General features: G+C 37.2%; 1 protein-coding gene across 6 annotated transcripts in view; it reads left to right on the plus strand.

Annotated features, from left to right (window-relative positions):
* The window catches only part of LOC137274572 (rho GTPase-activating protein 7-like), a 152004-nt gene that overhangs the window by 110992 nt on the left and 15391 nt on the right, over nucleotides 1-25621 (plus strand). For 4 of the 6 annotated variants that reach the window (XM_067807833.1, XM_067807832.1, XM_067807835.1 and 1 more), the window contains 2 exons: nucleotides 18743-18814; nucleotides 21057-21138. In XM_067807833.1, coding sequence (XP_067663934.1) covers nucleotides 18743-18814; nucleotides 21057-21138 — 154 coding nt within the window. Of the gene's footprint in view, nucleotides 1-5728; nucleotides 7511-15215; nucleotides 15292-18742; nucleotides 18815-21056; nucleotides 21139-25621 lie in introns of those variants that run through there. The other 2 variants (XM_067807837.1, XM_067807836.1) reach the window with 2 other exon arrangements.

Raw genomic sequence — 25621 nt, forward strand, 5'->3', positions numbered from 1 at the left:
CACACGAGTTTCAAGTGCATTGGTGCACTGAAGACACCTGCACTTCAGATATGTCTTGTCACATTCTTGCAGCATTTTACTGCCTAAACGGAAACTATGTCATCTATTGTTGACTTCTACTGACTAGATATTCATATATACAAACACTGAAACACTATCAAGGATAAACCAAACAAGTAATTTATTGTTAAGACTGCACTAACAACATGTTTTTTAATGAACAGATAAGCATGTTGGATGAGCAGACTACATTTTGGGGTGAACAGTCTTGCATGTTTGGATGAACAGACATTAATTTGTCAAGCTTTACTTTGTATTCAATAATTTGTGTCATTTCATAGAATTAATTCACTTGGCATCTGTAAAATGGGATATTTTGGAAAAGGTTAATTTACATCTTTTGTAATTATGATACAGCAAAGATATTTCTAAACCTTCTGTCAAGAAACAACAGAGATGCTGGGTCCCTTGCCAACTGCATGTTCACTGATTGTCATGTACCACTGGGTACAATATTTGTTGAATGTATTGTAAGTCCCGCCATGTGTGTGTCCCTCAAGTTAGCTGGTGTTAATCATGGACTAGGTGATCCGTTTGGCAAGGAAATTACATAACACAGTCTCCTTTTGTGTGACAGTCTTATCCAATATTGGTTTAGAACGTGCTCACGGATAGTGTTCTTGTGGAAATCTTAGCAGGTCAGTTAGCGGTTAACAGGATTGGGAAATGATACAACCCCTATCTCATGTTTGTGTATGCAAACACTCGTCAGTTCTCACCGTGGTTGTTTAGACATTGTGTGGAATATTTGATGATGGCATAAGATGCCTTTGTTTCCAATAACTTTTAAACTTATTTTTTTTTTTACTTTTTATTTTCATTTGATCCTAGTTTTTCCATACATATTATTCACCTAATATGTAAATATATATTTAAAACCACATTTGTGACACACTGAAATTTACAAGCCCTGAAACCTCTCCAATTTAGCAGCTATGTTTCTAATACCCACTTCAAACCTCTTGGTTTCAAATCTCTTGAAGTTAAAGCTATGTGTTTATAATGACTTACTTAATAGTTTTTTAATTTAATTTGATTGTGGTGGGAACGTATCATGAAGTTTACTGGCAATATGCTGGCGCCGTGATTGGTATCACAGGACCATGTTGACTTTTAGAGTTGACGTAAGTGTATACACAGTATGTCATCAGGTGCTTTCATGTCACATAACTGCCCCATTTCCTCCCACTATTACCCTACATACTACTCTTATAATTGATTGCTGATGGCCAGATATTATTCAACAGGGCGTAACCTTGGAAACCGGAAACAATGGGGCGACTTGCATACCAAAATGCTATTATATTCTCATGACATATTTCATTTCAGTAAGTAGGCAAAATAAGTGTCATTTTATCATCATCCTGGATTTAGTTTCAAATTGATAAAGCCTTTGTAGTATATCTTTATGTAAATCTTAATTGTTTTACTTGTTCATGCCTGTTTTGGATATCATGAATATAAGACATTCTTTGTCAGAGTGTATATGAGTTTGCTTTTTATAGCAATTTAAAGTAAATTTGTGTTATATTTTGCGTATGGAAATCAATACCAGTTCACTGAGGGACCTGTCATATGCATGTGTATACACACTCACTTCATGTACAAAGTCAATGACAGTTCCCATTTCCATAATTTGTAAGCAGAATATTTGAATAGTTTTATGTGCAAAATGGAACTGAAACCCCATCCACCCACCCACCCATCATCATCATCATCATCATCATTGCCTTATATTAGTGGATGAGAGCGATGAGTGAAACTGTTTTCTTACTATATGTCAGTTTGAAGAATAATTAGACACCCCGAGGTTACAGTTGGTCCTGGATGTTTACCACTTTGGTGAAAATGAGTCAGTCTGTGAAACAGGTGTGATAAACAAAGTGGCAATTATAGGTGAAAATGTGGTAATGAGTTTACACCTGTTACTATCTCCCCCCTACCACCCCACCTCCCAACCCCCTACATAGCAATACTGATTGTGATTTACCCATTTGTGGACAATGCCTCTCATGAAACAACCAGAACAGTAACCTATCTCCATTCACACCTGCTAAAGAGTCAGGACAATCACACCTGTGAAAACAATGGTCTTGTCAGTGGCTTGTAAATCATATTACTTCCTGTGAGAGATGATTGATTTTATGAGACATGCTCAAAATGCATATCTATCCTGTCAGCGATAAGTATGGCATGTCAACATGTGGGACAGATCCAACTTAGCCTGCATTCATGTGTGGAGGAAATATAAGCACTTTGGTCCAATGTTATTTTCAACAGTTCAGAATAATCAAGCACAGTTCCAATTATTCATGACTGATCATGTTAGATAAAGCTGCATGTAGATTTACAAGCATACGAGTAACATACCTTCTATCATGTTAAACTAAGGCTGTACATACACTAGTGGTTGAAAAATATAACTTTGCCTCAGATATTCTGTAATCTGTTTGTTTCATACTGGTAGACGATGTTTTAGCAGAACTTTGAATAATTGATTAAAAGGTTTTTAACGAATGTCTTGTAAAGTGCATTTAGTTCCTTATCAGGTGCATTGTGAAAATTTTCAGAGAAATGTGAGAAAAACAAAGTTCTTTCAGAGAAAACTTTGTTTATAGCTTTGTATCTGAAGTGGAACAAAATAAGCCAGTTTATTAGGATTTCAATGACACTTTAATCCCATATCAGACCACAGTCCTTTTTTCATCAAGTTTCACTAATCAGCTCAGGTTCTCCAACAGACCGATACATCTTGTGGGAACTGTGTCTTACCTTCCATTAAGAAAGAAAAGGTGTAATGGACCACTCCTTAAGGTGTCGCATCAGATGATGACGACGAATCTTGATACCTGTGTCCAGACGGATGGCAGTATTCACCTGGCCCCGATGTCACTCGCCACACAGGGATTGAGTTAAGCCCACCAATGAAGCGAATGATTAACAAGGACCCCTTGTGGTCTACAATCAAGCCAGATACTGATACCAGAAACTTGAGGCAGCTCCACAGGGGGCCAGTGGGTTGGGGCCAGCCTTGTGTTGACTGGGAGAAGGTTTGCTGCTGATGTATAGTCTGGGCTGGTGTCAGACTGAACATATCTTTGTGTGACTGGCCTTGTACAGGACGGCTGTGGTTTATGTTTGTTTATCTACTCCAGTTTTGTGTTGGCACATTCATCTACTGGTCAAGCTTATGACAGACATGATGAATGTTGTGTTTAGTAGTTTATAGCCTTTTGGGGTACGGGATTAGGGCCTTCCCAGAGCCTTAATCTTTTTAATTAAATTAAATTTAAAAATGAAGTTTTTGGCCAGGACCTAATCCCATTTCCCCATTGTGTATACTGGTGTGTTGACATAAATGCAGAAAAAAACCACTGATGTATATCCTTAACATATTATATATATTTTAAGTCAATTTTCTTAGTCTGAATTCATAAATTTGACTTCTGTCAGTGTATGTTAATATAAATCAACATAATTTCAAGTAGAGATATATTTACATCAATACTTAGTACACTGTTGATACGTGTTTTATACACAGGTAGAAGAATTCATGTGAAAATGAAACAGTCCAGTTAAACACTGATATGTGCCACCAGCAAAATGGCCAAGCGGAATTCCAGTAAGACTCTATAGACGTTGCAACAAGTAGAATATGGCTGCCATTGTCAGTGGCATCAGAGAACAGCACTTGTCTGTTTGACCACCATGTGGTCCCAGTGCGCTGACTATCTGTGTAGACAGAGTATGTTGGGGCAACAGGCATCCAGCATTAGTGACCAGGGTCCAGTGAAACAAATTTATGTGGAATCTGGAAATATTTATGAAGGTAGCAGAACGATGATCCTGCTTCATAATAAACTAAAATTCCAGGGATCAACAGTAATTAGAAAGGTAAATCACAAACAGTTTTAACGTTAAATTTCTCATTAATTTTTTTTTTCATGTGTAGTTATGTTTTTTGTTTGGACCTATTTGTAATGTATTTTTTAGAAATTAAGCATCAGCCAACTTATTTTCAAAACAAGAAGTCAAAATTGAGAGAAAAATCTGAGCAAATTGTTCATTTCTAAAGATGAAATTATCTTTGATGGTGGGAGTGTTCAAGCAGATTACATCAGCCATTGTCCAGCGGCAGGATCAAGAGTAGGTGATGTGAGAATGGCTAATGGCCGACCACACAGTTAAGCAGGGATTTCTGCTGATCCTTATTGATGAAATATGATACTTGGCAGGATTCTCCCAGCTTACAAGAAGCCATCATGTTGGTGTCATGCAGAACAACATGGCTTCCAGCATTGAATTAGAATCAGTTTTACTGGACAGGACAAATAAATCAGTCGATCTGAGTTTCTAGATGAAGTACTAGAATATCTCAGATAGAGATTCTCTGATATTTCAAGTGTTGCTGTGATATCACTTCCTGTAGGGACCTGTTCAAGGATCAGCAGATGAGGGAGCACTTTAATCTTGATCAGAGCTTTCAGGTTGGGAATTCCTGTAAGTATTCAGCTAGTATGTGAAGACCCAAATACACACATCTTTTCTAGACGGTATTTACTTGATTGACTGTTTGAGTGGTATAATCTAAGTATATTGATAAAGATGAATTTCGACTAATACCTTGCTGTTGAAGTGTTAAGATGTGTGTCACAGCTGAAATGAAACCATTAATGTGCAAAATTTAATCATTTTTTACTCAGTTCTTAATACTTGAAATGCATCACAATAAAATATCAGAGTTTTCATATCTAACAATGTAAATTTGAATCTCTCCTTTGAGTGGCATTTTACAAGTCGAGAAGTACAAACTAGACCAACTTCATGGATACCAACTGTTATATTTTGTGAGTGAGACATTTTGATACAGATTCTTGTGCTATTGTTAAATCATGTAAAGCATTGTCATGGTTTTACAATAAGTAAATCAACTTAAAAGTTACTCCATAATGGGATCACTATGGTGCCTTCTGTAATATTCCATCCCCTTGAGGACTCAATACAATATGTTAATGGCATAAATATGGAATGGTGGAACAGACAGCACCGTATCTTAGACTAGATTGAATCAACAGTAATCTTGTCACACCTACGCTTGACAGATCAATCGACTGTCAGACATTGTGAGCAGTATGGTCCCGGTTTATACTAATCCTACCAATAAAGGCAACAGTCTTTTGTTTATTTTAGTCTAGCACTGTGAACGTGTTAAAAGTCTTTAACACTTGTTTATTGTAAATACCAAGTCATTCACTGGAACCACAATCCAATTGTCTGTCTGTTTCACAGCTTGTTTAGTTAATTAACCCTAATTGATGTAGGGCTGTTTGATCACCACTGTTATAGATGAGAGAGTCCTTATGTCTCAGGTGAGAGACGTGTGTTCATGGAGTAGACTGTCTACACCACCCCAGTGTGACACTTGTCTCATACTTAACGAAATACCTGGAGACGCTTTATGACCACTGGACATTTCAAGTGGACACATATAAAGTTGTTGGTCAGTTTCTTGACATTGCTCATACGAGAAACATTGAGTGCTCCTCCAGTTTGTCTTGGACTATTACCTGTCGATTTTTCTTGGATCAAATAGGTATGTTGTTGCGCTTACCAGCAATAGGATTTGTTTATTTGATGTGTAATGTTTTGGCTTTTTATTTAATTTTTATGTTTTTTATTATTTTAGTATTTTGATATTGTGTATGTGGTTCATTTTGTAAATGAACCATGAAATTGTTTTTGCTGTTTTGCTGTTTATATGTTAAATGATGGTGGTATGTGATACATGAGATCAATGTCAGTGTTAGCTATATGAAATCACTTCTCCATGCATCATTATATGATGCGATTATAGTCATAAATCTCAGTACACCATGCATTATAATAGAAAATAGGTAACCATAGGCCAGCATTGAAAGTTGACCTAAGTGTGATGGTAAACAAGATAAGGTAGTGGAGGAATATATGTTAATCAGGCCAGGTGAACACGTTACCTGATGCCCAAAGTCCCCCATTAGCCTTATTTCATTGCAGATGTCCAGCATTCATCTCAAGTTGGTCACCTGAAGGCTGCACGCTTGCTATTAACCCATGAGTCAGTTGGCAGGAATGCAGCATCATTTATCACTTGCCCATGATGGCACATGTCCTCTGGTGGTGCTGCCTAGTTTAAATGAGAATTTAATGGAACCTGATTGTTTGAGGATTGTTTATGTTTCATGTGTCAGCTTACCATGTGTTGTGATTCAGGAATTGAAAAAGATGTATTGAATTCTAAGCTGGTATCAATGATAAGAAACTCATAAGTTATACCACAAGAAAATATATGAAAAATGTAATGGTCCAAAGATGATGAAATGTAATCAGATATTTTAGGCTAAGTGGAAAGATTTCTTTATTTTTTGCATAAAGAATATTAAACCAGGCCTACAAGAAATAGGAAGGAGATACAATTCGGCCAAAACAAAGTCAACATCCAAACTGTAGTAACCCCCACCATCGTTGTTATCATGGGTGATTGGTTCAGCAATAAATGTTGTTAGTTTATCATTCAAGAAGTGCTTTATCCACTTCCCACATGCAGCTTTTGGTATAAACCAAGTGGTCCACACAGGAAGCAGATAACATATCAATATGTACATATCACTTTATCAGGCAATGTCAGGGTTAAGTATAAAATGAGGATTCAGATTGTTTAATTCCATTTATTTTTTTTTCGGCTTTGCTGGGGAGGTTGTTTTGTATGCTTCACAACATTGCTTCTTTGTTTCAAAGGTAATGATTTAATCTCATGCATTTGTTGTTAAAATATTCACATACTATGAATACAAAACTTCTTAATTTTGAAATTCATTAATGTGTTCATTTGTGCAGTGTATTTTATGACAATAAATTATGTACAAATATTTTGACATCTGTCAGAATAAGATATTAAGCTATTTGTGGTTGACTCTTTCACTAGTGCAGAAAACTTGACTTGAATGTTTATCAGATCAGTTTGGTTGTTTTATTCTTTCATTGAGCATGAAATTTGTTGCATGAAATTACAGGTTACATTTATACAAATTCATTCAGTTCCTCCTTCCTATTGAGAGGTGAAAGACTTCAAACCCTTCCACGGATGAGTTCACTCTGCATGGGTGGATGGAGCAAGCCTTTCATTTCAAAGATGAGCTGGATACCAGGCCTTTATCATATAGGGTGTGTTAAAACATCATATTACCCCCCTGAGAATCTTTCACAAATCCTGGTAACCTCCAACAAATGTGGGCAACATATTGGTCATGTGACCCACTATTGTGAAGCAGAAACACAATATGCGAGACTCGATTCTCTAAGTTAGAACCGGAGAACTCAAACAGTAGGATGGCCGTACACATGTGACACAGACGACAACCTGTCACCAACATGGCTTTACAATCGGCATCACCAACGGATATTATAAACTCTGGTGAGTTAAAAGCACCAAGTATGTACTTTGTGTATGAAAATATGTCACACATTTGACATGCTTTTAAATTGTTGTGAGGACACTGAAGATGTGCGCCTGTGCGCTTCACAAGTCAAGTCAGTGTGTACAGGTCACAGCTGTTCAACAACAGGTCTAGCTAGCAACATATAACGCTTAATGTATTTACCTGGTAATTAGTCCTAGGTCAGATTAGTGGATGACACTCGTGTAAGCCCAAGGCTCGTATGATTTTGATAGATGAATGTACATGGGTAGGTAGGTACAAACGACCACCGACTCCGCCTGTGTTACAACTAGGTTTGCCAGGGAATGCTTGTCATCAGTTTCCTTGGTTCAGTTTTAGTATTGATTCCTGGCCTCCCTGGTATGTGACTTTATGATGGATTGTTTGTAAGTTCATGTGCTGGTCATACAGCATGTTCTGCAGGCATTTGTGAACATGAAGGGGTGTACAGTGGCTGAATCAAATTGTAAGTTGTGGGATGCAGATGGGTTCATCCTAGACTTGAATTGTTGAGATTTAAAAAGTAAACAACCCACTTTATCCTCTGTAAGCAATTTTAGTGCATGTGTGAATTAGGTGGTGTTTTCTGTTTGGGCTAAGGTATTCAAAGAAATATATATTTGTATTGTTTAATTCACCCATAGTTTTAAGAGTAATTTGCAAAGGTAATGTACTTTCTCTGAAAGATAGATATATGTTTATAAGTTAACAAAAATGCTGACTTTTTATGAGAACATTCTGGCATGTAGATGTAGGTAAAATTTGAAGAATGCGTGACATTTGTGATGGCTCCTAGCCTGGTGTCTCACCAGCCAGGCTTGAGGTTGAAGTATTACACTCACACAACACTGTTGTCATTACTTTGCACTACAGATGAAAAAGATCACCCAAGCTTGAAATGTATTTTTTCAGAACTCTCAAAGTTGGTCTTCCAACTAGCTCATGATTTCTTAATTTAACTGCAGTTTTGTAAAGAAAGTTGTCAGGTTGTTTCATGGGCAGGTGGTGTCGCAGGATATTGAGGTCATATCATGGCAGGACTTGGCAAGTCAGTACACCCCTGCGTTCGGGACAATTCAGTACACATTGTTGCCACAATATGCTTTTTTCATACCTGTTTTCATTTTTGAGTATTAGTGAGATGATGAGATGTTAATGCATGTTTTATTCGTTCATGCAATAATATTTGTGCATGGAATTTTGAACAGCTACACATCCATTGTGAGAGTTTTTAGCATAAAATAAATGTTAAATGAAGCTTGCATGTCTCATCTTCACAGTTTTAATTGAAAACATGTTTTGTGGCATAATGTCTGTGTGTTTCATAGGCACTTGTTTTGAAACAAAATGTTTGCCTGGAGAAGAAAGTGCATGGTGTTTGGTGACACAATGCAAGACATCTGTGTTAATTCCTCACAAGGCCATGAAGTGCAGTGTAGTGAGATATATAGGTTCTCCTATATTCTGCCCACAAGATGTGGCAAGATGTTCATTGTAGCAGTACTCAATATCATTCTCAAGTCAACAAGTTTAATATTGATGTTATTGATCCAGTTTTGAGTTCACATTGTAACCTTTTCCCATAAGGATGCACATTCATAAAAATGCCAGTTTTGATATTTCATTTTAATCACAATTAGATTTTCTTTCCATGAAGTTGCCGATTCTGTGTTTTCAAGATAATCCTAGTTTTGATTTTTTATTATTGTCACGTTTTCTTTTCCTAAAGATGCCAGTTGTGTGTTTTTGTGATGGTAGATATGTTTACAGATGATGTAACAAGCTGGCGTTTTGAAGTACCGATGATTATGCCATTTACATGGTTTTAGCAGCCATTTTGTTTGGATAATGTGATAACGTCAGGACCTTTGTGTTGACACATGTCAGTGTTGCTGATAGTAGTTTTCAAAACACCCCACAGTCAGCACAAACATATCTAAATATCAACACAGGCAGAACTGAGTCATTTATTGATGTTCTTTTTGTTAAAAGTATTGTCTATTCAATATTGATTGTCTTCTTTTATCTTCTTTTATCATGAAAACAGTTTGATTTTTTTCTTTGGGGATTTCAGGTCAGAGTGTTTTCTGACATTTGTTGAAATGACTGACCATCCTAATGACTGGCTGTCCAAAACAGTTCCAAATCATACAGTGGTAGTTTGTCGAAAATCTTGGGTATATTTTGAAATGTGTGGAAGGTGTATGGTCCAGTCTGTGTAACTTGCTGATTGTGTGTCTATAATAAGGAATGCAATATCCGTATGGAAGGAAAACCCTGCAGAAACTGCTGCTTCATTTCCTTCATATAACACTCTATCGTTTACGTGAACCAGAGAAAATGTCAACCATTTCACCTCAATGACCATGGAACAACTGACAACTGTAAACTGTCAAAAGAGGTAATAAGAAGCAATCAGTGGCCATTTTTCATATTTCCGACAACCACATCAACCCACCTTTGTCCTTGTATTTCCATATTTAGATAGATAATTATGATAGACAAATTGTCAGCATAAATACCAGTCATTTACCAGGTATTTTACAGTGGTTAAGTCATTACATTGCCCGTCTCAGTTGATTGAAAGCAAAACAGACAAGGCTGTGTTTGTTGATATTATTAGAGGGCCCTGTGGGTTGTAAATACTTCAACTAATGGAATCACCTAGCCTTTCTCCAAGGATGCAATGAATGCTGAGTGCATGGATTACAGTTATTTTTTCCTTCAAACAGGCAAGTTGAGATAAGTGGACAGTAAGACCTCAGTCTCGTTGTTATTATTTTGTAGAAATTGTCATTTCAACTATTAATTTTTACCTTGGAGACTTGTGTGAGTCTAGAATCACCCATCCATGTTTACATGCTGTTGGTTTTGAAACTGAACTTTTCAAGCTTAGAAATTTAGAAATAGATCTGTTATGATTGGACAATTCGTAACAAGGATGATGGATAGACTGACTGAAAAGGAGTTTAGAAGTTGATATATATATATATATATATATATTGTTTCCATGTCATACTTTTTCATGAAAGTCAACAGTTCGCGTTTGATGCTGGGAAATGCACAGTTTCTTTGTATTCTTTCAGTGTGTCCTCCAAACATTCCTCAGATTTTATTATCTAAAACAGTTGACGCTTTGATATCGTATACTATTTAAGGGATGAGATAAGATTTCTTGACGTACATCGGAGACGTTTCACTGAGTTGAGGGCTGTATATATGAGAGTGTTTATTGTTGTGGAACATTCCTTCATAATGTGGGACACTGTGGCTCTGTGAGGCTGTCATCTAACAGAGTTGACCCAAGAAGAGCATTGAGCAGTCAAGGGTGGAACTGTTCTTCGTATCACTACAATTTTCCGTCTACATCTGCCCTGACCACAATATATTGAATACTAGTTAATTATAGGTTGTCTATAACTTGTTGTTAGGAGGTCAGCTCTGGTAATATTCCATGATCCGTTGTTCAAGGGTGTAAACTGATATCAGTAAAGGTACCATGAAGGTACATGGTGTGAAAATTGGAGAACGTTATTGAATAGGGTTGGTAAAACACTGTCAAAAAAACAGCATGTGTGAAAGGCTGGGTTTCCTGAGGCTAGAAGTCATTCATCCTGTTAAAGATCAGATGCTAATGTAATTGCGCATACCCATGTTGCAAAAACATTATACTCAGTAACATTGACTAACAACTAGTTTCTGAAATGAACATGTTTTACATGATAATAAAAAATAACAAAAAAGGAGCCCTTAGGTTTTTCTCATTAGTAGAGACCCTGAAACTGTGGAAGTCGAGATTTTTTCCCACAGTGCTTGAAGCTGCATCAGTACCCATGCTCCAATGATGGATGTATTCAGAATTAAATCAACCTGCAACAATAATTTCTAATGAAAGCAAGGAAGATAGCAATCATACTGAAAGATAAGACCCATCCTGATCTGTCATGGGTGTAGAGAGATGCTTCAGTATCTTTGCCCATCTGTGGATGAAGGACTTGATATACAGCAGTGTGATGACTGTGAACATTTATTGGACATTGACAATAATGAATATTTGTCACATTTATGGGTGGTTATGATGTCAGGGAAACAGCTAGTATTACTTGTCAATCAAACAAACAGTAGTTAATTATATTTTCTATCCGCTTTATTCGTGTTTGTGTAGTCACCAACTCCAACCTAAGCCCAGACAGTAACGTGAGTGAGTTATAGTTGCATGGCTGTTGAGTTTCAAGTATGAGTTAAAGTGGTCAATAAAAAAGGGAGATCCAGCTTCCGTCTAGTTGATCATTGTCATTTAGATCAAACTGTAAATATTAATTATCACAATCCCATGAGAAATTTAATAATGAAAACTGAATAGAGAAATATTTGTCTGATGCATTTTATTAAAAATGCTTAATTGTGAGTCAGATACAAACAGCTTTAGTCAATCATTGAAATATTCAGTTTGCAGTGGAATTTACTGAAGTATTATCAGATTTGTTTCCAAACAAAGAAAAGAAATAAGGTATATTTTGGTGTCTTTGTGACACTTTTGAGATAACAGTTTTTTGAATAATTATAGCCTTGTGCTTCTATTCTGAACACAGTGGCATCTTGGACCTCCATGTTTCCAACAATCTGGCATGACAGTTGGTCTTACACCTAGGTCCGAGTCCCCATCTGTATCCCTCTCCCATCTTGCAGCGAATCCCAACACAACTTCACAATGGCGCTACATTCCCACATTACACAGGAGTGGCGAGTCATCTGTTTTTGCACTGTGCTACGTGCTGTCGTATTTGTTGTTTGCCCCTGACTGATGGGGACACAGGAGGAGACGGTGATTAAATCATTTAGTCCAAGAATGATAGGATGTTGCTGATGATGTGGCAAGATGAGAGGTAGGTGAGGAGGGGACAGCCATGATGTAGATTTTCAAAATGTACAAAACTGTACTGATACTCTTCTTTGTTGACTTAATGTTTAAAACATGTATGTACATTAACACCTGTTGTGGTTGTTTCAAACCTACAGAACAGGTTCTCTGTGTCAGTGTTTTATGTTTCTGGGTCAGAATGTTGATTGGAGCTGCTTACTTTGTACTGTAGAATCTTGTTGAAGGTGACAGTATGTAGCCAGTTCTAGTACTTGGTGAGGAGTTTAGTCACTTCCTTCTTCTATTTCATGAACTGTTTAAAGACTAAACTATGTTTATTACAGACAGAACTGATGGATATAATGAACTTTATGTGGAACATTTGTATATTATATTTGAAAAATGAACTATACAATGAACTATAACCAAGAGTTCAGTATAACCTTAGTTTATGATGATGACTGCCTTGGTAGTCTTGTAGATCTGTATGGATGGAGGCTGGAGGTTTGAACCCTGGCTGCATCAAACCAAAAGACATTAAAGACGGTATTTGTTGTCACTATGAATGGATAAAACAATGCCTGCTCTGCTCAGAGTCACAACACTGTGTCTATATGGTAGCCATGTTTGTCAGGAGATGGTATTGCAGCGGACTAGCTGTATAATACCAGGATATTTCGGGACTTGCACAGTTAGCACATACACATGCAAGGTTGCCCTAATAAAAGTGCAATAATCCTGAATGTGACAACAACATCCTGGCCACCTCATCATCCTGGCTATTGGTCTGATCTGGTACAGGTGATGTATTGGTCTGATCTGGTACAGGTGACTGCATCTTGTGTTAGGAAGTAGTATATTTTCAGCTGTCACTCCTGTGTCTTATTGATAATAGTCTCGTGGTCATTAAATGTACGTCCACTTGAAGTCACAGCTGCATTAAGATGTATGTGTGATGGTCATTGTTTCGATAAATGTCGAGCTGTGACAGTCTTGGGGCTGTGTATGGAAGAATGCAGGCTAACAGGCAGTGGGCCATTGTCACATTCAAGATATTGTCCTGTGTAGGTCATGAAGTACTGCCACAGTTATTGTTTTAAGGTCAAACTGTGTTGACAAGAGTACAAAATACTGTGAAGTCACTGATGTTTACATGTGAACATTATCATCTACAAAACTAGGAGCCAGAGGACTAATTCCAAGTGTCTTTACTACTGTCTTGTAATGCAAGGGGAAATGATTACAAGGTACTGAAATTCCATTTCAAGAATTTTATAAAATAAATGAAATGAGTAATAGAAAATGTGAATACATGGAGCACATAATTATCTGTACACTATTATGTATATTTTTGCATCCATTCCATACCTTTATATATACCACTCTCACATTTGCACATCACATAAAACCTTATGGAAAAACACACCATCTGGATCAAGGCTAAATTCGTAGCAACAAGATTGACAGTAGACATACTTGACAGCTTATGTGAATGTGCATTATGTAAAGATGAATGACAAACATGTTATCTGTCTAATACCAACTAAACGAGTAAAGTGTTAAGACCGATACAGATGATCCTGTGACTACACAGTTTTCTTAAAGCTAATCCCTCGCTAGGGTCAGCTGACTGACCTCAGTCTCAGGACGGGCATGGGATGAATCGGTAATGCCAGATAACTCTGCCAAAGTAACCATCTCATTTTACACAGGCGAGTTTCAAAGGACATCCGAGGATTAGTGTTAGAACCTGACCTCAGCTTTTGTTACAGTTCGTAGGTGGACACAATGTAGCACGAGAATTCAGGTCGTTGCGCCTTTTGTTCAGACACATTTTAAGCCTGGATGAACATTGTTACGTTCTTGGGGAGGTTGTCATTATTCAGATTTTTTGTAGCATGTTATGAGGTCTCATGAATCAGCAGAATAATGTTAAGCAATGGAAAAGAAAATTGAAAAATGGATTTGAGCTGTGTGAGTGTGGCAGAAGGGGCTTAGCGTCAGTTTTGAATTTCTTCATTTCATTGCAACTTCTTCATTTTGGTTGCAATTTTGGAGCCCTTTTGAAATGTATGAGTAGAAAGGAATCAGGTGTGGCACACATGACAGGAGATTATTTTAAATGTGAGATTTACATATGTGTACGTTGTACAGGTGATACTGCAGAAAACCTCAAAGATTGGCTATGATTCCTCCCATCTGGTCACATCTGCAGGCGCCATTGAAAGCTTACCTGTTGTAGGTAGAAAACATTGATATGAGCACTTTATACATCACCAACAAACAATATTCAGGGCTGACAAAAAAAAACATACCGGTATTTTAAATGATTTTTTTCCCTTTTTGATTTAATATAATGGTATGGTTTACAAATTTTTGGCAGAAGTGTTTTTAAATTAAAAAGCATATCATAATAGATGTGAGTTAATTGAAAGTGATTGATTTGTTTTGTGGCTTTACCAATTTCACTGATCATGTAATAAACATGAGTGAAATTATGGTGTAAATTGAATCCCAACCATTTTTTAAGTTTGTAATCAGATTCATGGTTCTTTACGCCCTAATATGAAATCAATTTCTCCTGACAACCATCTGCTAATCATTCCATAATGACGACTTAACCAAACCAGCGCTGTAAACACCAAAGGCAGTTGCACCATAATGGTGGGTGTATTTGTAATATCACATGCTGCCATCGTAAACGCCTGTGTGTAGGTGTATGGAGACGAAGAGTTCGTAATTCTCGCTAACTCATCACACATTGTTTCCCTACCTCCTGTAGGAAGAGTTCTACTTGTTCTCATACCGACTCCACCTGTCTTGCAGGAAGGATACCACTTGAGTTCAGCATGATTGAATGTAAACCTTGTCAGTACTGTATTCTTTATCTGAAAGGTAGGACTGAAAAGTTTCATTAAGTCAATCTGCTTCATCATGATACAGATTATTTTTATTCACACCACATCCTATTTTATTGTTTGAAACTTACAGTCTTTATTTAGCCACCACCATGATGCTGTACACCCTTCCCTTGTATGAATCATTGTCTAAGGATTGCTTCACCGGACTTGTTTATCTATGTCACATCAAAATTTATGATTAATTAACATGCAGATATTATGAGGAAGTGATATTTGAATTTATTCTTCTTCGTTGTGTACACGAATAGCGACCAATGAGCTCATCACAATAACCAGCTAAGATTAGGTAGTACATCATATGTCATTCAGATGTCCTACATAAAGTTTTTGATGTAATTGTACGTCTACTTTGGGACAATTGGAATTACCTTTGAGGAAAACATCACCAGGTATCTTAATTGCACCTTTTGCAAATATTTATTTCATTTAGAAAAATGATGGCTTCATGCACGAAACTTAATGGTCATTTATTTTAGTTATGAAATGTATCTGATTTCATGGCTAATGCTAAGCATGGCTAAATGTGGTTTCACTGTACGTGAGAACTGGTTGTATGTTCACTCACTCACCCTAACCCTTCCATTATTGTCAACTATTATAGAGTTGTTAATATAAAGATTACAATTAGTGTCAGACTTTTGTAACCAGCTTTAGAAAACTTTTGACACTGTGGTATCTGAAAGCTTTCATAGTGTTCAAACACTTGTCGCCGGTCTTGCTAATGTGAACCAAATATACTTTTATCAGGTGTGGTTGTGCCTTGTATGGGTGCCGATAACGGTTTGTACTGCTGTACTGATCAACGTTTTCTATAAATGGCTTCTGGTATAATGGTCTGAGTAGATTTAAAATCTGAAATATGTGTTGGCTGGTTCCAAGCACTGGCCGCTCTTGGCCATGCTATGGACAATGGGGTCAGAATAGTGGAGAGATTGACATAGGATTATTGGCTGGGTGGAGCACACCACTACTGATCGGGATTCAAGTATTGGGGTATTTGTTTACAAACAGTGAGTTGTTGGGTGGTGCGGCCCTGTAACATAACAGCAGATCTGTGAGATCCCTGACCACCGTCTTGGGCAGTGCCAGATATAAGGTTTGAAGACTGTTGGTGGATGCTGGCAGGTTTCCCTGTTGCCAAGTGTGTGACTACAGCAAGGAGTTACAGTCTTCTGTGGACTGTTGTTCCTCCTCAGAATGGTGAAACAAAATTGTGTTTCTTTGGATGTGCTTCAAACATTACAGTTCTTCTTTAGGAAATCAAAAAGTGAAAATGGTAACGTTTTAGTATTATATTTTGTGATATCTCTTTTTCTCTATCAAATAAGACTGGTATAAAGAAAATATTTTATCATTACTAGTATTTTACTGTTAAATATTGTGTGATGCACTTTCATTTTGCGCTTGTGTATAAGCTAGTGTGTGCATTCAACACTTAGGTCACTGTTTGGACTGTGCTATGCCTGTTGTGGAACACTTTTGTTTCTCTTTTTTCAGTTTAGGCTGTGTTAATATTGAAATACCACTTAGCTCTCAACATGTCCAGTGCTCAAGATTTAGAAATGTTAAGTGTCTAGAACATTTAAAAGCCTAACACTGTTTGTTATACGGTTATCCAAACTGGAGCTTACCTATGAAACCATGGTTATCCACACAGTACCTTATTAAGACTTTAAGAATTGACAAATTTCCATGTTAACAAGTCATCGGTACTGTTTAGTGTTTGCATTTATACATGTCACAGTAGTCTTTTTCTGAGAGGTCTGAATCCAGGATAATGGGACTTGAGTAAGATGGTGTCTGTAAACCAGAGCGTAACAGCAGATTTAGACAACCTCCCATTCTGTAGTCAACTCGTGATTGACATTTTGTTTATATGTATTGACCATAATCCATCTGTTGCATGAATACAAAGTCATGCACAGACTTCTGGGAACGCAGATAATATCGATACAGTTGCCAACAGGACAGTCTGAGTGAAAGGCACATTTTCTGACAGAGAATTCTTACAACAGGAGTAAATTCTGTGAATAGAACAGACACATGATGAACTGGAATTTCAAGGAATGTGGACAGTTGGACACCATAATTCGTGGTTTCAGATGATACATAGTTGTGCATCAGGAGTGGTGTAATTTAGCAGTTGTAGAGCATGACAACACTATGACAGTCCAACTAGGCTTCCTTTTTTGTCATATTACAAATTTGCTGCAACAGTAATTTCAACTTATTGCAGTGGTTCAGTTTGGGAAAATTATACCATCTACAACACTGTGTCAAGTTTTCCAGTTTCAGTTGCCCAATTTCAGGTCACAAATGACTCGGTTATTTGAACTTATGGTGATTCCTCCCATGTAAACCAGGCTATGGAAGACAGCCTGAGCAATCAGCATTCATAAACATTGTTAAAGTTGATGTCTGGTTAATGAAACTCTTCTGGATATGCTGTATCAATAGGGGCCAGGGACTATCGTGGTCACAGACATCCAGCATGCTGCCTCTGTAGAAGTCGATCATCATTATATCTCCACAAATCGGAACAAAGCTACCAGCATGGCTGTAGCAGCCAAGGTGGCATGTCGCAAGCTATTGACAAGATTAAAAGTGTTAAAACACCTCTCATTGTTTGGAGGTAAAAAAGTCTGCTGCTAAATACCCAGCCCTTTCTGTGCCAGTCAGGCAGAAACTGCTAAGAATGACTTGCTTTGATCAGGAAATTTACATGAGCATGTCATTCTGTTAGGTTTGAAGAATTTTTAAGAGTATTGCCATTTTAAATATGGAAGAGGCTAAAGGGATACTTAACAATAGATGACTAAGTCGTGTTTAGGGAACAAAGGCTTACGTTTTTTATTCTACATGACTAATACTGCCTCGGCATCTGCCATAATGCCGTTCCGTTGTAGAGAGTGATTGTTAAGCTCACGAGAACATGCTTCAGATCCATCGGCTTGTTACAGGGATTGGGATTTTCCAAAATGGTCCAAAATCTTCTTAAAATATTACTACATTTTTGGATATTATCCAGTTTTATGGACGAGTGTTGTCGTGATATTGTTGGAAGCGTTCGGGTATGGAAGAAGCTAGGCGTGTGTGATGCATTCTTGCTGATTACAATCCTTCAAGGTGAACAAGGAAATTTGTCCTTTCTTTTGCCAGTGATTATTCAGATGTTTGGATGGTAGAAACATCCTGGCTATTTAAACTTCATGTTTTTATTACAGGTACTCAACCTGGCAGCGACCAGTAATCGCTTTGATGTTGGTTTTGTGTGATAGCTTCATTCAGTGATTCTTACATAAGTTGAATGCTTTATTCTTAATAACCAGATATTTTTCAGGCAGTTTGAATTGCTGTCACAGAAGATATTTGTGATTGAGCATGATGCAAACAATCTTTTATATTTTGTTTATTATTTGTTACAGAAATCGAGGCAATAGAAGCGTGTAAATGGCTACGAGCTGCCGGCTTCCCCCAATATGCCCAGATGTATGAAGGTAGGTCATGCTTCACAGATCATACATCCACATATATACCATGTCGTCTGTGCAGGGGACACACTTTGATCCAATAGCAGGAAATTAACTTTAGTTTGTATTGAGAAGCCTACCAGAAGATTAGCACGATGTTGGGAAATCTGTTTGTTCATTTGTATGTTTGAATGAGTTTCTTAGGTCTGTTTATGTATTTATTCCTCCATCTGTTTTTCTGTCCATCCTTTGTTTTTTACATGTCAGTACCTGTCTATCTGTGTTGCTGGTGTCTCCCTGACTGAGTCTCTTTTTTCTTCTTATGTCTATGAGTTTCTTAGGTCTGTTTATATCTATTTTCATGTCCTCATCTCTTTCTGTCCACCATTTTGGTTTACATTGAAATTGTCAGTCCATCTGTCTACCCATGTTTTCTCTAGTGTTTCTCATTAATTCTGTTGTCAATCCATGCGACTTTACATCATTTGTACCTCTAGCCATCAGAACGGCTTTTCATCGATCTAGCTGTTTTACTGTGTGTTTTTTTCTCCTGTCTATCCATTATTTTAAAATTCATTTTATATGTCCATCATATTTTCTTTCTTTTTATGTGTCTATCCATCATACTGTTTCTCTTTTCTCGGCTATCAATCCTATTGTATATCCTTTAGTATTTGTCTATTCCATTCTATTGTCAATTTCATATGCCTATCCAACATACTGTTTTCCCTTTTGTACATCAATTATGTCTCTCTGTCCTTGTTTTGTTTGTCTTCCATTTTTCTGTCTCCTCATCCAATTGTATCTCTCTCCTCCAATCAGTTTCTGTTTCTCTACATACCTTTGAATGTCAAGAATCCAAGCCTATTTTCAAGCAAAAGCTTTTCTTTTAGTTTCAATCTGGTGACAATCTCATGGCACCTACAAAAACGTTTGTTACCCAAAATAGTTCCAACATGAGAAAGTGGCCACTTTACCTTGACACTGCAATTACAGTTGAAGCCCTCCACAAACACATAAGTAGTGTGAGGTATTTCACTTCCCTCGGCCCCTCTGAAGTGCAGTTGACCATTCACTGGCTATGTGCCTCTCACAGATAACAGTTAGCATACAGGACAAGAAAATGGTTGTATAGACAACACTGGGATCTTGTTTGGGATAAGCATGGTTTTAGGTATGATGGAGACGAGGGGTAGAGGGGCATAGATATCTGAGATCCACCATAATCAGTCTGTGTTTTCTTTGAGGTTAAGCTGTGTGATTCAAGTGGGTATAATTCTCCAGGTTATAATCTTTCCAGTGATACAGATAAAGATGACCCTTTCCAGATTTAAGTCCTTGAGCTGAATTTTCCTTGAAGCAGCTGTGCGTCCTTTACAAGACCATGTTTGAATTCTGCTGTGGCCTAAAATGATTGACAATTTCTTGACAGGCAAACCACTTGACCGAAATTATTAAATGTAGGTTTTGTTGATAAATTTAGGTTTGTGTACAGTTTCAGCAGGATGGTAGATATCATGTTTTTCATTTAGTATGTTGATACGAAGACAGGAATATATTTAGAGGTTTTATCTATACCAGATTAAGACACTCAGGAAGTAATGAAGGAAAAAGTTAGGTTTAACACAAACAAATCTGGGCATTAAATTAAAGTCATATTAAACAAATGCAGGAAATGAAATGAAAACATATTTATATTTAAGAAAAGAATGACACAAAATTCAGTTGTTTTTGTTGTTTTGTTTGTTTGTTGTTGGGTTCCCCCTCCCCCCTCATTTTGAAAAGTCTTGTGTCTACAGTATGTAGTGTTTCACAGATTAGGACAGGGATGTTGTTGATATATGATATCAGTTATTCTGGCGTGCCAGTCTGGGGCTGTCTGTCAGTGTGGTAACTGTCCACACAGTGCCCTGCCATCATTAGTCAAGGCAGCCATGGATGCAGGTTTTAATATTGTGAAGGCTTTGAATATGACAAAGGTAAGGTAGTCATGTCATTTTTCATCTTCATCCCAAATGTGATTCCATAATAGTGGGCCGAACAAAGACTCTAGTAATTAGTCTTAGGAATCAAAGAGTCCTGGTTGTTTTGTTCAGTGATTTTGTCTGACATTGGGCACAATATGTGTGGTGGTATGCTGTGGGTGTGGGAGTATCGCATCCACATAGACGACATGTGTGAGGTCCTCAGTGTTGTCAACAGATGGGAGGACTGTGCAGTGTGTGAGGTTGCTATAGATGTGGTTCAGAGGGAGTTGATTCTGTTGCAGACGGACAGTTCCCTGTGGATATTGCCGTTGTGGAGAGAGATCACGACTTCCTCGATCGGGACTCCATACAGTCACTCTTCAGGTAATGTCCTTGTGTCACTCTGTAATTGTTAGTCATTAATATGTTGGGGAAAATAAAATTATGGTTTTGTATTTCTACCCTGAAGGATGGTAGGGCAGTGTAATAAATGAATAAAGAGTTGTCTCATCACTCGAAAGGCACAGGTTCGATTCCATAAATTGATTCAATATGTTAACTATCTTGATTTCTGATTTACAACGCCATGCTTTTTGTGTTGACATTTTCAACAGTGAACTGTTAAACAGGCCTTCCATTCTGAGAGGGTTTCAATATTTATGACTGGGCTGCCATATGTGATATCAGGTGCTTGATGATAGGTATTTTCTCATATCACATATTGTCATTAGAATGAAATATGGTTCACATCTTGTAGTTTACTCACCAGAATAAAGGCCAGAATCTGTTGAGTGACTAAGGTTGTCTTAGCCATGTAATACAACAGTTATAACATAATGGGTAAACCACTTTCTTAGTAATTTTATTATGAACACAAGACATGCTTAGATATGCTGGTATATAGTGGGTAGCCAAGTGGAAAGGCAGTCAGTAGCCTTGTGGATAGAGTGTTTGCTCATCAAGAGCTGGGTTTGATTCCCCATGTCAGTAGCCCATGGGGTAGAGTGTTAGCTTAACAAGAGCCAGGTTTGATTCCCCATGTCAGTAGAAAAGGGGGTAGAGTGTTAGCGTAACAAGAGCCAGGTTTTATTCCCCATGTCAGTAGCCCAGGGGGTAGAGTGTTTGCTCATCAAGAACCAGGTTTGATTCCCCATATCAATAGCCCAGGGGGTAGAGTGTTAGCTTAACAAGGTTTGATTTCCCATGTCAGTTTAATGTGTGAAGGCTACCAGATATGTATTCATAGCTGCAATCCCACAAGTCTCAATAACATTTTAAACCTTCAGACTCAGATGTTTTATACACCCACATAGTGTAGGCAGTGTAACATTTGATATTCTAATTATTTTAGATCTTTAAACTTTGGTAAATAATGCAGATGAAAGGAAGTTAATGACGCTAATTCTAGGTGTAGAGAGATTGTTCATACATGCAGAATTTGTTTCATAATTTACCAATTAGTTTCCAAGTTATTGAAAAGGGTGTGAAATATTAACAAGGGAGTTGACTTGACAAACCCACACATACTGTTTCTCAGCAATTATTATACATGCTTCTAAACAACCTCCGCAACACAATCTACAGTGTACTTTGGCATCGTCCAAACTCCTGAAGATATTGTTCAGTATGAAATCAGTATACTGTATACTACTAAAGTTTGATATGGTTAGTTAGAATGTTCGTGTGGTAACTGAATGTGACTGAGATATACTGACATGCAAATAGTATTTGATGGTTTATGTAGCAGATTCATTTTCAAAATGGCTTTATCAGATTTACCATTAATTCAATATACAAAATCATGTGATTAGGGACGAAGAAAAACAATTTTCAAATAGGAATCTAGTCCTCACTTTCCGAAAATACCCAGTTATGTGTAAACCATATCTGTGTATCTTGAATCAAAATGTTCAGGATTCATGAATATTTGGAGGAATATTTTTTAAGGGAAAACTGAACACACTTGGCCATAGAAATATCCCCCAAAATGCCCATTATCCATGTTTTGTTCTATATGTGTCAAAGACTTTTCCAGACTGCAGAGTGATGGGATAGAATCTCATGTTTTAGTTTAATATTTTGCAACAATCCCAACAGAAAAGTAGATGTGGATCATAGATGAACCATGAGTGTCGCTGGATTGCGTAGTGAAGCATCTGAGATTCTTTTCCCCAAACAATGTAAGCTATGTGACATAAGTAATGGGGTTGACACCAGGGTGTGGCCCGTCGAGTACTTAGTATTCTGAGCACATACAGCACATCTCTGTGTATGTATTCTACTGTAGCTGTAAGGGCGACCATTGTGTCTGTATTCATCCCACATCGTAATGTGCTATACATCTACAGGATAGCTTTCCTCGCTTGAGTCATTCCTTTCAAGGACATTCACACCTTCTGTTCTATTAAAAATTGTCCTTTTGTTTGCGTGAGTTATTGAACTGGCAATTCCTAGGGTAGTATTCTATACGGAATTTAGAAAACACTCAATTTGTTTTTTGTCTATGATTAACTGCCAAAGAACACAGATTGTTTGACAGTAGGTAAGCAGTACCAATATATACTACATGTAGACTATCCAAGAGAAGCTGGAGAACTCTGGATTCTTAATGAGATTATTGTTGTTTAGTACTCATTTAATAAGTGGAATGTTTGTATGTCCATGATTATCTGCACAGGCATATTTCCCCATGATTTTCTTGGAATGATGAAAATTTGTATCCGCCTTGTAAATAAATTTAAATTCCAAGTATTAATGAGAATCCCTGTAATTACTGTATATTAAGAATTGTGATGCAATGTGAGGTCACATCCTGTGAAATCTGGCCAGTAGATAAACAGCATGGGGAGAGAGAATATTAATGAGGGCATTATTTAACCTGGGGACATTTAGGTTTAATCCTTTCCTGGGATATTGTATGCGAACAATACCATCCACACCTAGCACTAGGAACACATTTCTGTATTTCTAAGGTATACATATATCTGTATAACAGGTAGGGAAATATACACAATAACACAACAGGAAGAACAGATCCTGATTCCACCCACAGTGTTACATTGTGTCACACTTTGCTACAGGATTGGCCTGTTGTAGTTTGATTGACAGGTAAGGGAAGATGGTAGGGAAACAGAAATGCTTGGGTCTGTTTAATATTGTGTTACAGATATAATAGGAAAATTACCTATGGTGTTTATTGGGTCATGCAAGTATTATGAAGGTAATGGTGTATACAAACTGGCCACCCTGCTTGTTGATACTGACAGTGGCATTGTTCTAGTTGTGGATATATCTGTAGAACAGTGTTGGGGCAAGGAGTAGAATTGGATTGCTACATACAGCTTATTATGGTAAGTAGAGAGATGTGCAGACTTTAGCTACTTCATGATACTGAAGGTTAAATTTTGTGAACACGCACAGTGAAGTGCCTATTAATATACTTTACTGAATTACGGAACACAAAATTGTTTTTAGTTAATGATTGTAAATTTTGGGGGATGTATTTTTGTAGTCAAGACTCAACAGTTTCATGAAAATATTCCTTATTTGTTCAGCATGTTATCATATGTGTTGATGTATGTATAAATCCAACACTTGTGTGATTGTATACCTCCAGAAATGAATTAATCTAAGTATATGTAGTGATTTTTATTAATGCAAAATGTCCTAGCATAACAGTGACATTTTAATTCTGAATGATGACTAATCCTTTTATTTATTATCAACAAGACAGAAGTTGGAAACATTAATCCACAGTAAATTGAAAATTTGTGTCATTTTGAATTAATCAAATGAATCATTATAATGAAATTATGTGTAAATGCTTTAAGCAGAAGTTCTTGTAAGGATCATGGGAATTGTTCTCCTTATTAGCTTTGACATTTGTATGGTTTGTGTGTTAAAATCAAGTAACAACCTCCACAAAATGAGGGCATATTCAGTAATGAACAATAGCTCACATTAGATATGAAAAATTGTTTTAATTTCATTAAGTGAATTTTCGAAAACCCATTGACAGGACTGAAATCATGAGATCTGGTTAATATGTGCTTGTCGGATAATAATTACAGATGGTGTATTGATTGTTATACAAACAGCCGGAAATGAATCTCAGCGTGCAAATACGAGCGAATCATCCTCTCCCATCTGTACATCCAGTGACATTCAAAATATCCATTGCCTAGCAACAATTGTTTTAATGACCATGGGATATTTGTGTCCAAGTACATCATAGCGAATGTCCAGCTTGACAGATGAGTTTGGGATTGTGAATAATTTCATGACATTGGGCTGTTTTGGTGTATTATGAAGGTCTCTCTGCTGTCAAAGGACATTTTAGGATATTTGTTCACAGAGTGATGTTTGAAATTGCTAAGTGATGCTTAGAAATATGACTGAACAGATGGTTAGGCATAACTTGTATCAAATCTGAAATGTGTATTTACATTTTTGTGTCACTCTCAGATTGAAGAAGCTTTGCTTTTCCCTGAATTCTTGCACGCAAGTTCCTTGAAATTGGGGTCACTGTTTTTAGGGGGTCCAAAATCGACTAGCATGCTACACAATATGAAATTTTATCAAGTATGGAACTGAATTCCAAGACATTCACTTGAAAATATTGAAATACAAAACCCAGTTATGCTGAATACAGGAAGTGTGGTAAAGTAGGCACTTGGCAAGAGCCACACAGATTAGAAAATAAAATGAACGGATGGAGCAGATCTCCTTGACACAGACCCATATGACATGAAATTGGTTTAAGCAGGTTCATAGCATGCTGGATATTACCCAAGACAAAGTGTTCTGTTTTGTACCGATACCATGTGTTCCTTATTGAGCGATCTGTGACATCCTGGTATCAAGAGAT

Source organism: Haliotis asinina, chromosome 2, assembly GCF_037392515.1.
Source record: "Haliotis asinina isolate JCU_RB_2024 chromosome 2, JCU_Hal_asi_v2, whole genome shotgun sequence".
NCBI lineage: Eukaryota > Metazoa > Mollusca > Gastropoda > Lepetellida > Haliotidae > Haliotis > Haliotis asinina.